Below are 14,698 nucleotides of genomic sequence, written 5' to 3'. Positions count from 1 at the left end.
GCCCATCAGCAATATTGGTAGCGCCTCTGTGATAACATTTTTAAGAAGGGAAAAAAGTTGCAGCAGGCACAGAAATGGCAGCCGGAGAGAGGAGTGAGAACATGTAAGAGAAACAACCCTGCAGGCACCAAGGTCAGTGAAGAAGGAGGGGGAGGAGGTGATCCAGGTGCCAGAGCAGAGATTCCCCTGCAGCTCATGAGAAAGACCATGGTGAGGCAGGCTGTCCCCCTGCAGCCCAGGGAGGTTCACAGTGGAGCAGGTATCCACCTGCAGCCCGCGGAGGACCCCATGCTGGAGCAGGTGGATGCCCGAAGGAGGCTGTGACCCTGTGGGAAGCCCGCACTGGAGCAGGCTCCTGGCAGGACCTGCGGATCTGTGGAGAGAGGAGCCCACGGAGCAGGTTCTCTGGCAGGACTTGTGACCCCGCAGGGGACCCATGCTGGAGCAGTGTGCTCCTGAAGGACTGCACGCCATGGAAGGGACCCATGCTGGAGCAGTTCGTGAAGAACTATAGCCCGTGGGAAGGACCCACGTTGGAGAAGTTTGTGGAGGACTGTCTCCCGTGGGAGGGACCCCACGCTGGAGCAGGGGAAGAGTGTGATGAGTCCTGCCCCTGAGGAGGATGAAGCAGCAGAGATAATGTGCGATGAACTGACTGTAACCCCCATTCCCCGTCCCCCTGCGCTGCTGAGGGGGTTAGGTAGAGAATCCAGGAGTGAAGTTGTGCCCGGGAAGAAGGGCGGGGTGGAGGGAAGGTGTTTGGAGATTTGGTTTTATTTCTCATTACCCCACTCTTGTTGATTGGCAGTAAATTAAGTTAATTTTCCCCAAGTTGAGTCTGTTTTGCCTGTGATGGTAATTGGTTGAGTGGTCTCTCCCTGTCTTTATCTCGACCCACAAGCCCTTTGTTATATTTTCTCTACCCTGTCCAGCTGAGGGCAGGGGGAGTGATAGAACAGCTTTGGTGGGCACCTGGCATCCAGCCAGGGTCAACCCACCACAGACAGACAGAAATAAAAATGAAGTACGATGTGTTTCATCTGTCTGCTGTTCCCCTTCATGGTCAGATATGGCATTGCAAGATTTTGCCCTCAGTTAGGCTCCTACCAAACATTATTCATTGTGTAGAGTAGATCTCTCCCACAACTCAGCCTCAACGATGTTTTTTGTTTTTTCTTGTCTCTGCCAGAGTCCCAGTTGCACTGTTTGTGAATTTCAGAGTCACCCCAAAAATACAGTCCTTCTCAGTGCCTTTTCTCATTGTCACATATGGACAATGTTCATAGAAATGTTTGAAGAAAAGGTTTCTTTTTAATCTTATACTTGTAAGATACAACATGCCGTGAAAGAAATTTCCTCATGAGAAAAATAAACAAAATTCATATAGCCTCTGTCGCTCCTGAGTGTGCCTTCAGGATGACCATTCTTCCTTAAGTAGAGCACTGGCCATCAGGACTAGTTCTCAGTGTTTAAGACCTCATTCTTGGGGCCTGTGAAAGCTAACTTCCTCTATGAGGTGTTTCTTCTTCACAGAAGAGTCTCCTAATAAATCATTGCAAACAACTTCCTTTCAAAAGAATTTGAGTCCTCTGCATCTGTGACCAATAACTCAATTACTCCACCTATAAATGGATGCATAAGAACTAACAGGATTCCAAGGCTTTCACTCATCTTTTCTATGCTACACCACAGCAATAGAAAGCAATGTCTGAGTCATAGGACAGTGCCACTTTTCCTTGTGCTAGTACGGCCGCAGTAATAACACCCTGGGTTCTATTTTCTTAATTGTTTTCCTGTTCAACTTTTCCATTATAATCAGGACATATGTTCTATTACAAGTATAGCTACTTCCCCACCCCCTCAAAATCCTGCTCTAAAAAGACCTTTAAAAAAACTGATTCCAATTAAACTTTCCACAGAATCCAGCAGAAACTTTGTTATGCAATCTATTAACTCCAGAGATCTCCAGGTATCACAGCAATGGAAAAAAGTGGGTAAAAAATCCTAGAATAAACAGATAGATATTATGTGTATAATTTTAGCTTATTCTAGGAGTTCTCTTATTTCAGGCTTTTTTTTTTTTTTCCCTCCTGGTTTTTTTTAAGTAGCAACAGGTGGTGATCAAACTTATTTTGGATATTGCAAGCTTTACGTGGCCAGCTGGCATGCTGTCCAGCCTCCTAAGAATGCTTTTCTGGTCAGAGCTTTTCAGGGGTTACCATGACAAACATCTGGTAATTGCATGGGACAGCAAACAGCCAAGTTTTCCCTATGTTCTCCATTGTACAGCTTTTAGTCTACATTCCAAAGTATGTATCTTTTTATGTTGCAAACAACTTGCAGAATATTAGAAAAAAATGTAACATGTTTTCTGTCTTTGTAAGAGAAAGATACCAGAATGGTACATGTCTTTATAAATCAGGAAATACTCTCACAAATTAGTCTCTTATTTCATATTACTTGCTGCATTAAAAAAAATCTTGACTGCAAACCAAAGTTTTCTTTTTTTTAACCACTTTTCCTTGTATTCTGTCACTTTGTCCCAGCACTCTGATATTTGTTCAGAGACCCTTCAGTACCAGCAGATCCATTGAGGCTCTACAAAATCTGAGTATAACTTGACAGTAGTAGTAGCTACCTTAGATGTTCTGTACACATGGGTTTCATTTTAAACACACACCAAAACCCTTCACATAGGAGCTCAGCATGTTTTCACCAGCAGCATCCAGCAGGGACCACATGTTCCCCATCCTGTATACTTTCATGCATTCCTAGTCCCAAACTTGGAGAAACTCCAGCCACTGCTTTATCCCTTTTTCCCTCAGAATCCAGACAACAAGACTCAAAGCTCCAGGGAAAGAAAAGATGGCAAATCATGGGGTCCTCATGTTCAGAAGAGATCAAAAAGTAATCAAATTCTGAGTATGTGTATATGTGTATCTTGCTCAGAATGATGTCAAGCAGTTAGTTCACAGTGGAGAAGCAAACTGAAAAGTATCTGAAAATTGAAGGGCCATTCATTCAAACTGTACATCTGACCCTAAGGCTCTCAAAGTGTAATTGTTAGAAAATGTATGAGATGAGTTCCATGTGGCTACAGGAATTCTACTAAAATATGTTGCCAGGAGAGCTTATGATCTAGTTGCACAGGATCATAATACTAGTTGGAGATTTTACCTTAATGTCTAAAACTATCTTTATACAATTGGCAAATCTTTTCAGAGGCTGAAAGAGGGTGAAACTGATTTTCCCTGGGATCGTGCATCAAAGCATTATCATGCATCTGAGTATTCTGCAGAAGAAATTCAGTATGTCCAAGTAGTCCAATATTCTTCAAATATCTTCACTGTGCTCCAGTAAGCACCCACTGCCTTTTTTCCATAAAGAGATGAGGAACGGCTATTTCGGCAGCAAACAGCATTAGAGCAGCTGGACTTCTATTCCTCAACTGTTCAGAGTGTGAGTCAGAGGCAGGCTGCTCCTGCCACCAAAGGTGTTACTGTGGTGGTGGTTGGGACCTCCTCCCAACGCCTTGCCCCTGGCCAATCTCATTACCTGCAACGGTAATCTAGCAGCTGTCACATCTACTTCCCCACACATACCATAGCATTATGTGTGCTCACCACTAGCAGCTCAGACCTCTAAATTGGGCAGTAATAACTTTTCCCTGCTCTCCCCACCTCTGGGTAGATAACGAGCACATCTGACAGCATAGCACAACTGTCCCATTCCTTCTTTCTAAATTAATTCCCAATTTCAGTTGTTATTGTCCATCCTGCTCTCTTATGCAACATTACATCCGTTCCCCCAGCAAGTTTCCTATCTCTATATTTCTGTAGCAAATAGAGAAAAGCAAATGATAATTTCATAGAATCACAGTCACGTCACGGTTGAGGTTGGTAGGCAGCTCTGGAGGTTGTCTTATCCAACCTCCCTGCTCACACAGAGCCAGTGTGGCTTCACCAGTGCTACAGAGAGGGGAAGCACCACCTCCCTCAACCTGCTGGCAACACTTGTCCTGATGCAGCCCAGGACATCATTAGCCTTCTTTGCCACAAGGGCATATTTCTGGCTCATGTTCATCTTGGTGTCCACCAGGGCCCCCAGGTCCTTTTCTGCAAATCTGCTTTCCAGCTAGTCACATTCCCAGTATACACTGGTGCCTGGGGGTTGCACTTGGTGCCAAGGGGACTTTGCACTTCCCTTTGTTGAACTTCATGAGGCTCCTGTCAGCCCATTTCTCCAGACTGTTGAAGTCCTTCTGGATGGCAGCACAACCTTCTGGTGTATCAGACACTACTCTCAGTTTTGTGTCATCAGCAAACTTGCTACACTCTGCCCCATCATCCAGATTTTCAATGAAGATGTTGAACAGGATTTGAACCAGTACTGATCCCTGGGGTACACTGCTAGTTACTGGCCTCCAACTAGACTTCATGCCACTGATCACCACCCTCTGAGGTTCCCATTCAGACAGTTTTCAAGCCTCCTTACTGTCTGCTCATCCAGCCCATACTTCATCAGCTTCTCTACGAGGATGTTATGGAAGACAGTGTTGAAAGCCTTACTGAAGTCAAAGTAGACAATATCCACTGCTCCCCCCTCACCTTACAAACCAGTAATTTTATCACAGATGTTTATCAAATTGGTCAAGCATGACTTCCCCTTAGTGAATCCATACTGACTACTCCGGACTAATTCCTTGTCATTTATGTGCCTGGAAATAGTTTCCAGGATTAACTGCTCCATCACCTTCCCAGGGATTGAGGTGAGGCTGACCAGCCTGCAGTTCCCTGGGTCCTCCTTCTTACCCTTTCTGAAGGGCCTTTTCCTCAGAAATTTATAGAAACTATGTCTTCTTGGCCAGCTAGAGATAGGAACAATTACTGAACAGATATTGTAAGGCAACATATAAAAAACACCCAAGCTGCAGCTACAAAGACAACTTGCGCCTTGTTTCATTTCATATTCTGCCAAACACTAAGTGTCTTAGATTAAGAAGTCTGCTGTTGATGCAGGTGTTCTTCCTTCAAAGGGAAGGCAATGGCTGATAAGAGCAAAGACAGAGTATTTTTTCATGTCAGCACATGAAAAGACCTGAGCAACTCTTCACTCACCCAAAGATGTTTCTATGGGACAACCTCTGCAAAATCAGTAAATCTTTCTTCAGTTATTCACCTAGGTTGAATGATCAGCATATTCATATGCTGATCATGCTCACAATCTAGCAAATTCATCAGTGCATGGCTTCCCTGCACAGAGGTATTGACCTTGCATTATCTTAATCTGTTTATATAATACATTACAGATCTGTGTATATACTACCTATGTTACTATACCTTTCAGAAGTGGAAGGAGTTACTTTCAAGTTAGGAGTATTTCTTAGAACATTAAGCAGCTTTTGAGTTCCAACTAGCTACATGGATCTAATGCTTGGTAATTACCAGGACCAACTTATCAGCACTTTTTTTTTGGAGCAGAAACAAAAATAAAAACATCACAAGGCATTCCTTAGTGCATTTTGCAGACCTGTGCACCTTATGTGAGAAATAAATATAATGGTGAATATGCATGTCAGAATGCAGCAAGAGCAGGGCTGCTACAAAAGGGAAAATGAGTGAGAAGCCAGTGGTGATCATGGCACAGTGTCATCACTGACCAGGGCACTGTCCCACTGTATCTGAATAGGGTGGGCAGAGTAGTGTGCTGATAACAAGGTCCATTAACCGTCCCAGAAAAAGTGAGGTGATGAACCAGGTCCAGGGTCCATCCTGGGAGTCCAGTCAGGAGCAGCAGGAGATGGAGCCAGATACAGGGCTGGAGGCAGGACTGCAACATGGATCAGCTGGAGACAGAACTCAAGGCAAACTACTTACAATGTAGGTCAAGGTCCATGCAGAAAACAAGGCCAGAGGCAAGACTTGAGACAGGTACATCTATTGATGCGTAGTTCAGGCAAGGACTAAATGTCCAGGTCTGAGCTTAAATGGAGTGCCTGAAGCAAGAAGCAGAGAGTGCATGGGTGGGGGGTCCAAGGCTGATCAGGGCAATTAAGGCCCAGTGGTGCGCTCAGGGCCCTCATAGTGCAGTCTGTAACTTTCAAGACACATCTGAAAATCTGTGACCAAGCCAGGCCATGCAATTAGTGTCAGAAAGGATGAAGCTTTACTGCACCGTGACTTTAGCCACATTTTAATGATGAGCACGGAAGGTCCACATCAGTGCCTAAAAGCTTTGCAGAAGATCTGAAATCTGTCTTAGGGAAGAAAAGCTTACACTACTTCAAATTCTAGAACCTCTCTTAGGGAAGTGACTCTTTGGAATGAATCATGCAAGGGAAAGAGCAAACTGCTGCAGAAATCTGGACAGCTGATTTTTCTCAATATCAGTCAGTCATGAAGATGAGGGTATTCATGTAACTTTGCCAGTGAATGTGAGCTGGTGCTACAACTACGTGTTTAGTCAATATTCGAAATGCATTTAACAAAGTGAAGGCGGCAAGACTTTAAATTGATAGTTTCCTCTTAAAATAGTGAATGAAAGAAACTTCCTTTCTTCTGGATGTTTTAATGCGCAGAATTATCTAATCTACAAGTGGGAGGAAATGAGAAATTGAAAGGATCCAGACAGGTAAAACAGAATTGAAAACTGTCATGTGAAATTTAAGTGACAAATGAACATATTAAAGCAGCTGGTATTTAGTCTAGTCTGCCATTTTGGGTTGTTATGGGTTTACTGTGTAAAGGAATGGAATTTTCCTCAATTCCTAAGTTTCTGCACTCTTTCTATGCATTGGTTTTACAGCACTGGGATATATCTGTCTCTCACTGCCCTATATGTTCATGAACCTAGTCACTAAAAACAGGCAGTCTGAATCTTTCTTGGTAATCCTAAAGCTGGTAACTGTAATGTTCTTCTCATTCAGATTCCCATTGCACCTCAGTCTAACTCCTGTGTTCACTGCTTCCACCTTGGACCCAAGAGAAGGTATTTTTACTTGTTCTCCAAGTAGGCATTCTGTTAGACAAGATAGACTTAAATTGCTCTTCACAATGCCTTGGAAGTTGGCCAAAGGTCATTATCTTACCCTAATGCATGTATTCATAAAGCCTCATAGTTCATTATCCTAACCTGGAAGAAGAGTAGCCAGAGTTGGTTCTTTTTCCAAAAAGATCTATTCTCCTTGGTTCTTTATTTGTAAGTATGCTTTGTAGATTGTCTGGAGCTTTTCTTAGCTACAGTTATAAATGAGGAGAATGCAGGAGAAGCATAAAAATATTCAAAACCTTCAGAAGAAACTTTACAAATCCATGCATTTCAAAGCAAATGAAGCAGGAGTCTGAGTAAATCCAAAAGTCACTAGCAGTGTCCAAGATTCCCTCATTTATTGGCAAGATGACCTGGCTGTGTGAGGTTGGCCGACAACATCAGAAAGTTAAAATGCCTTTTCTTGTACCACCTTCAGAGGAACCCGTAACACTCTCTGGCACTCTCTGAAGCAATCTTGGAATGCCTCCAGATGGTCAATAGTAAAAGAGACAGACAGATTCACAGCTTTATCCAGTAAGAATAACGAAAATGGAAGTTGCAAAATACTCTCACCAACTTCAAGAACAAAAGAAAAGTTAAATGAACTTTCACTGGAAAAAAAATGTAGTTTGATAATACAGACTGAATGGAAAAATTCTTGTGGAACTCAGAGCAAAAAAAATATATATATTCAAAACCTATAAAGCTGCAGGCCAGGATAACATGTCTGAAGATTTACTCTAAGCAAAGATCAAAAAAGAACCTGAGCATCCTGCTATGATTCCTCAGTCAATTATGAGAAAAGGAATGCATGTCAGAAGAATAAAAAAAAGAACCATCATCAAAGAAACTGAATAAAGAAACAACTAAAAGTCCCAGGGAAACTGTGCAGAGTTACTCTGAAAATGATTTCCCATGCTTTCAACTGCAGCTTTCAAGAGCACCATGCTGCAGGGTTTTTTCCCTATTTAATCAGAATTTCTTACTTTACAGTATTATTAAAGTAAAAATGGATAGAACTCATTAAGGGCAACAAGCAGATTAAATAAAAGCAAAACAGTTTTCGCTGTGGATGTCTAGGGCAAATATTTAGAACAAAATCAACAAACAATAAAGTTGAGATCTTGCAGTTAGTGTTACTATCCACAACACTGCAAACAGTATAAATGAGAAGGTGGACTTACCTTTGCTATATTTCAAGAACACTGGACAAAGATTTCACTAAACAAACCCTATTCTGGCAAACCCAAAGCAGAAACAAAGAGAGGTCATTCCAGAGGGACCATTCAAAACACAGTAATGGCTGATGCACCAACTTTACAAATCAACAACTTTAAGAGATTAAAGATACTGGCCCACCATAAGATTGTTTAGGAACTAATCTCTCCTGTAAGCACCCAACAGTGCAAGAGATGGACTGGATTTGATTGGACAAGACCTACGAACAAAAAAAAAAAGCAAAAGTTTTCAGTCTGTGTAACTGTATAGTAGACCTAACACTTCAGTGCAGACTTGTTCCAAGTTCAGATAGAGCTTTCCAAACTCAGCTGTTTCACATTTATTTATGTGAAAAACACCTGGTGAACACATTAGGAAAAAGTGAACAGTTTTCTTCCTTATGAGAACTCAAGAATAGATTTTAAAATACAGAAGACTCAATCTCTGGTCTGAGCAATGAGTGAAAATTTCATTTTTAAAAATTGTTTGTCTTTTTTTTCCTGAAAGTTACTAGCAAGTGAAAAATCATGATTTATTTTCTCTATTTCTTCTCTACAACAGTTACTACCATTGATCACTGTGTACTGTGTAACAAACACACGCACATATACATAATACCTAATAAGCACCCTTAAAATATGTGTCAGTAAGGACTTGAATTACTTTTTTGAAGTTTGGCTAATAGAACTCAGTGGACACTAGAATACACTGACTCTGCCAAATTAAATATAGAGCAAGAACATACATAAATTATTCCCCTCTTCATTTAATTGATTGCCCAGATTTTACACTTTAACTATTTTACCATTCACCTGCTCTACTTATATTAGTATTTAGAAACAAAGAGACAGATAAGTGATCTGTGAAAAGCTTTCTACTTTTTCATTACTCTTCAGCAACACAGTTTGAGCAGCTTATTAGAAAAACATAAGAAGGTAACAGATTCCAACCCCAGCAGTCTCTAGTTTCATTACTTTCTGACATTCAGTGTAGGTAATACAGCAATGCTTTTGGCAAGAACATATATGCCCCCTATAGATTTAATGTATTCTTACCACAGAAAGATGGAAATAAACAAAAGGTTCATTAAGCATTTCCTAAATAGAAAATTCAGTACTAGAAAAATTATATTAAATCTTTCAATAAATATATGTTTACATACACACAAAGCAAATACAAAATTATTCTTTAAAACTTAAACATCCTCCTGTCCAAACCCCTTTTCTTTTAAACATAATCTTTCAGCCTGCACAACAGAGGCTGCCCCAAGTATTTCCTTTCCTGAGCAATGTTCCCTCCCCACCACTCTCTCCCTTTGTCCCACAGCTTTCCCAGGTACAACACTGAAAGGTTTTTAGAAAAAGTGTAGCAGTTTATTCTGAGTTTATGATAAAGTATTATGCAAATTTATAGCACTACATACATCATTTATAATAATGTTGTTACAATGACATTTGTATTTTAAAAGCTGGAGATAAATTTTACCTCCTTTAGTTGTAATGACATGCTGTTTTGGAAATACGATTGGCATTCAGTTCAATATACTATTTTATATATACAATTAGATCTACAAAGGTAGGCAAACATGGGTGATAAATCTTGACCATTTAATGGCTTCCACATAACCAACGACAACTGAGGAACCAGCATTTTGTTTGGTCTCTTAAAATTAGTAAATTCCAACTTGCCTTTAATTTTCTTTTTTAAAGGCCTGACTGTAGATCTGATTCCACATCCAAATTTCTACTGGTATACCACAGCAAGTATGACAATTCTGAATAAAGATAAAGCATGGCTTTTTATTCCAAGGTACCTAATTCAGCCTTACCTCAGCGTTCTTAAATCCCACAGTTTGATGCCATCACCTGCAGCTGTGGTCATGAAAAGATTGTAAGCTTCAGGTTGCTGAGTGCTGAAGGATGACCCCTGTAAAATATGAAATCAGTTTCAGGTAACTATTCTTGTGGTGCTAAATATTTATAGAATCATAGAATATCTTAAATTGGAAGGGACCCATAGGGAGTCCAACTCCCTGATCCTTACCTAAAACTATACCATAAGACTAAGACCATTGTCCAGACCCTCCCCGAACTCTTACAGGTTTGGTGCTGTGACCACTTCCCTGGGGAGCTGGTTCCAGCGACCAACCACCTTCTCAGTGAAGAATTTATTCCATGTAAAAAATAAACAATGAATGTTTGTTAGGTTATGTGATAAAAAGCTTGTCTGCACACACACAAAGGAGCGCAGAGGAAAGTTGGCATGTGGAGGAACCCCTATAACCCAGTCAGAGAAATGGAGCACTTCTCAGCGTTGTCCCAGGACAGCCATGAGCCCTTTGGTCCAGGGGTGACACCCACTATGATGCATCAATGGGAGAGGCTCTCTGGGTCATCTCACAGACTGATGGGGATTACTACCTATCAGGGTATGGGATTCGTTATGGGATGTAGGGGAAAATCATTCTGTGATTGCACAAGACATTATGGGATGTTTAGGGGAGGAAATAAGGGTGGGGAAAGGGAGAGATCAAAAAGTAGTCCAACATTTAATTATAAGCCATGTTTAGCTCTGGCATAAGTGGGCACACTTCCCATTGACTTCAGTAGCAATTGCATTCATTCATAACAGGACTGATTTTGGCTTTGTACCTTTAAATAATTAAATCCAGTCTATCTTTAAACCTCTGATTTTTTAACATCCACATTGGCAAATCCTGTCCTTTTTGCTGGCTACAAACTTCTTTCTCCAGGGAACTAAATATAAACAGTTAAAACTCCTTTTTTCCTTTCCCCACCATTCACATTCTTGATTTGGCTGAATACATCACAGAAACCTCAAGGCCATTTCCCGCAATCAGTGCTTGACTGCCAGGAATCTTCTATTTGTTATGAAAACTGGCGTATAGCTGGAAAATGCTCTAGTATTTAGTCAACAGAATTCCCCAAATGGCAAGACAAAGCAGGGCACTCAGCATTAAAAAGACTATAGGAGCTTTCATTTACTTTGCTTCAAGCAGCTTTCCTTCCTAAACTAAGGATTACCACAGCCTGCTCTAACAGATGAACTAAAATGCACTGTGCAACAGATTTCCCAACAAAGTCTACACATTCTCACATTAGCTGTGTATAACTATAAAAAAAGAGTAATTGTAAAAGAGAAAGACAATAGTTGTTCAAAGGATAGTATTCATTAAAAGTTAGAGAGCCTCCTTTCTTTTTGTGTTTTTGAAACTTTTACTCACTATCCCTTTCTTCAGTCAGCAATGATCACAGAGTGCAATACAAAAAGTTCTACTGACACATACACATTTACTTAATGCACTACTCCTTTACTTTAGAACACACTTACAGTAATACAGGTAAGAAGAAGTGTAATGTCTTTGTTCCTTTCCTGCCCTGGCACTTTTTCAGTAATATACTTTACTAATACAAAGCTATACTTGTATCTTCAAACTATATTTGCTACTGAATATTCCTGTAGAAGACAAGAAAATATATACTAGTTGGGGTAATATGCAAGCTGAATTTTATTTATCTCTTTGTGCTTTTACAGTCCATTAATTTATGATAATCTATAATTTATAAGAATCTAATGCAAAAAGTAGCGTGTTCCAACACACTCTTCAAACTATATTCATTCTGACAGTCAAATCATTTGTCTATGCCCCATCATCTTCCTCATCCACCACTGTAATTCTTCCTCAGCTTCTCTCTAGACTAACTACATTGCAACTTCTACATAAAATTTTGCCTTAAGAAGGACATGGTTCAACAGAATTCCTATCTCATTCACTAATTCCATATGAACACCATTGATATCCAAACAGTGCAGCTGGCTTATGCTAAAGGCATTGATCAATAGATGTCTCAGAAAACACTCCACATCTTCCAGGCAAGCACATACCTTCAGATAGGTTTGTCACTATGGCTAGGAAAAAGTTAACTAACTGAAACTTCTGAGTTGCCTATTACATTTTTCAGCCTTCACATCATGTACATTTCCTGATTAATGGACCAATGAATTTTGAAACAAAAGGGTCTAGGCAGAAAACTAGAAACTTTGTTGTTTCTCTGAAAATGAATGTAATCTATAACTGTGTTTGCTAGCAGAACATAATACCATCCAAATATTTGTGGTTAATAGATTCCTGTTCAAAGAGTATGCTTTGCAGCACTACAAATGTATTGCTAACACTAAAGCTCTGAATCTGTGTGGTCTGATCTCAAATTGCCATCTATTTCTGTATCTCAGAGGTTCCTAAACTCTAAGACAGGAACACAATTTTGATATTTCAATCAATTCATTATACTATGTTTCTTAAAAGTTAGTATGCAAAACAATGGAACCATGAAAAGTCACATAATACTTTGGTAATCATTGATAATCAAGTTCCATTAGGTGATCCTATTGATCAAACCAAAATCATCAAGTTCGAAATCACTGGTTGAACAAAACAACTTACAGCAGTGTAAATCCCTTATTATCAGCTTAGGATATTTGCCTTGAGAGGCTTGGTATAAGATGGCTAAAGACTACTTATCAGAGTGAGGTGAAGCTACTACAGCCAGAAAGGCAACATTCGCTCATTGCCTCAGAATGAGCTTAATGACATCACTTGGGTCTAGTAACACCCTGTGCTAAAATATCATAAGCAGTTCTGAGAATAGGGTCTGGAAACCAGAGGGAATAACGGAGTGTCCCTCAACACCAGCCGATGACTGAAAAGTGGGAGATTTCCACCAGTTTCCTCAGGCTGAGGAGACCAGTGAAGCTCTTTCCACCAGCTCCTAAGCAAGCGCTCTGAAAAGTAAGCTATTACACGAACCTGCAGCAGTATCACCACCACACCTCCGCAGGACCATGTATTTAGCCCAGTTTCCTCATGAAATGATGCTTATGCAATTGAACTCTCTGCTGATTCCCACCCAGAATTTTTTTTAACCTGCTTCACTATTTAAATCCAATCTGACAGAGAGATAAAGGTCTTACGATAATTATGTTTCCACAAGATACACGTAAATGAGTAATTAGCAGAGAGAAATTCAAACCAGCACAGCCATTAAGGAAAGTGATTTTGTTTGCAAGCCATTAACCAGCCAACACAAGAGTAATTTACAACAGGTGTGCAGTATGGCATGCCTCTCAGTCAACTAGTAATTAGGACATGACAAGAAGATAAGGTTGTGATGGGGAGGGCTGTTTAGGGAACAAAACTGAAAGTGCACGTGGTGGGGAGGTGAAGGTTATAAAAAACACAGTAGTCAAATCGGAGTTTTTGTAGTGGATTTGGAAGGTGATATTTAAGGACACAGCCTTAAAATCCTTTAGAAAGGATGCTTAATTAGTTTTGTTACTGTTGGAAGAACCTGTACACAAAGAAAGGCAAGCTTTGTATTGTCATTATATGGTATGCCCTGAGCGCTTCAGGGGAATTTGGTGCCAAAATGCTTTTTAAGGAAACAAAAATACACTGAGGTTTGGAATAATAAAAATTAATATGCTCAATTAAATCAAGATTATAGAGGTTCTAAGCAAGCAGTATAAGGCCTAAAGTTCTGCAAGCAATTTAATTGTGCAAGTTTTAATCATATACAGAGCTTCAAGAACTAGGCATGTCTTTGGTGGTTTCCCTTCCTGAACTTCGGTAGCCAAAGTTGCACTATTTTGGATCCAGGAATAAGGGTTCTTTATGTATCAAATCCTAAATAACTGTACTAATCTAAAGCAGATGACAAATGGGAAGTAATGTGCCACAAGTAATACAAATACATAAACAAAAATCTGGTAGTAAGCACACTACCAGAACAACTTCTTCCTTAGGTGAGATTCCCTAGGTGAGGGGTTTTTTGTTACGATTTTGCCCAGCTTCCTCTTTTCCTTCTACTGTTTTTCTTTATCCAATACTTTACATTTGTCATAGCCCCATAAGTCTAGCTCTAAAATGGCCTTTTTATAAGTTTCAGAATACCTATCTCCCATCTGAGAGATGCTTGCTACATTCTTGCTCTGATTTGCCTTCCCTGGTGTTGACAAAATAACAAAAATTCACAGCACAAAATACTGTTCTGTAGAATATAAGGAAAGACCTGAAGAAAACATTATCAAGTCAGTGAAATACTATAGATGGAAAGGCATAGTGTGAAAATATTTATATATCTGTTGGCATACATATATATACAGTGCGTATATATAGACATACATTACTCTCAACCACTGTTGCAATTTAAGTTTTTCAAGTTAAACAGGGTAGTGTTAAGATATTTGGCTATTCCTACAGTTAAAAAAGATAAAGAAGGAAAGATTAAGTACGGCAATATATACTTTCCAGCATGATGCGATGCTAGCATGCAGATATATTTTCACTGTATTCATTATTCTTCATCTCACTATAAACATGTAACAACATAGGGCAGCTTCTTACCTTGTGCAAATAGGGAAACTATGGTCT

General features: G+C 40.0%; 1 protein-coding gene across 1 annotated transcript in view; it reads right to left on the bottom strand.

Annotated features, from left to right (window-relative positions):
- WDR27 (WD repeat domain 27) overlaps nt 1–14,698 on the bottom strand; it is a 134,265-nt gene that overhangs the window by 79,806 nt on the left and 39,761 nt on the right. The window contains exon 21 of the mRNA XM_052805988.1: nt 10,076–10,173. Coding sequence (XP_052661948.1) covers nt 10,076–10,173 — 98 coding nt within the window. The remainder of the gene's footprint in view (nt 1–10,075; nt 10,174–14,698) is intronic.

This window comes from Harpia harpyja, chromosome 13 (genome assembly GCF_026419915.1).
Source record: "Harpia harpyja isolate bHarHar1 chromosome 13, bHarHar1 primary haplotype, whole genome shotgun sequence".
Classification (NCBI taxonomy): domain Eukaryota; kingdom Metazoa; phylum Chordata; class Aves; order Accipitriformes; family Accipitridae; genus Harpia; species Harpia harpyja.
The sequence above is the reverse complement of the archived record's forward strand: the minus strand, read 5'-3'. Positions and strand labels throughout refer to the sequence as shown.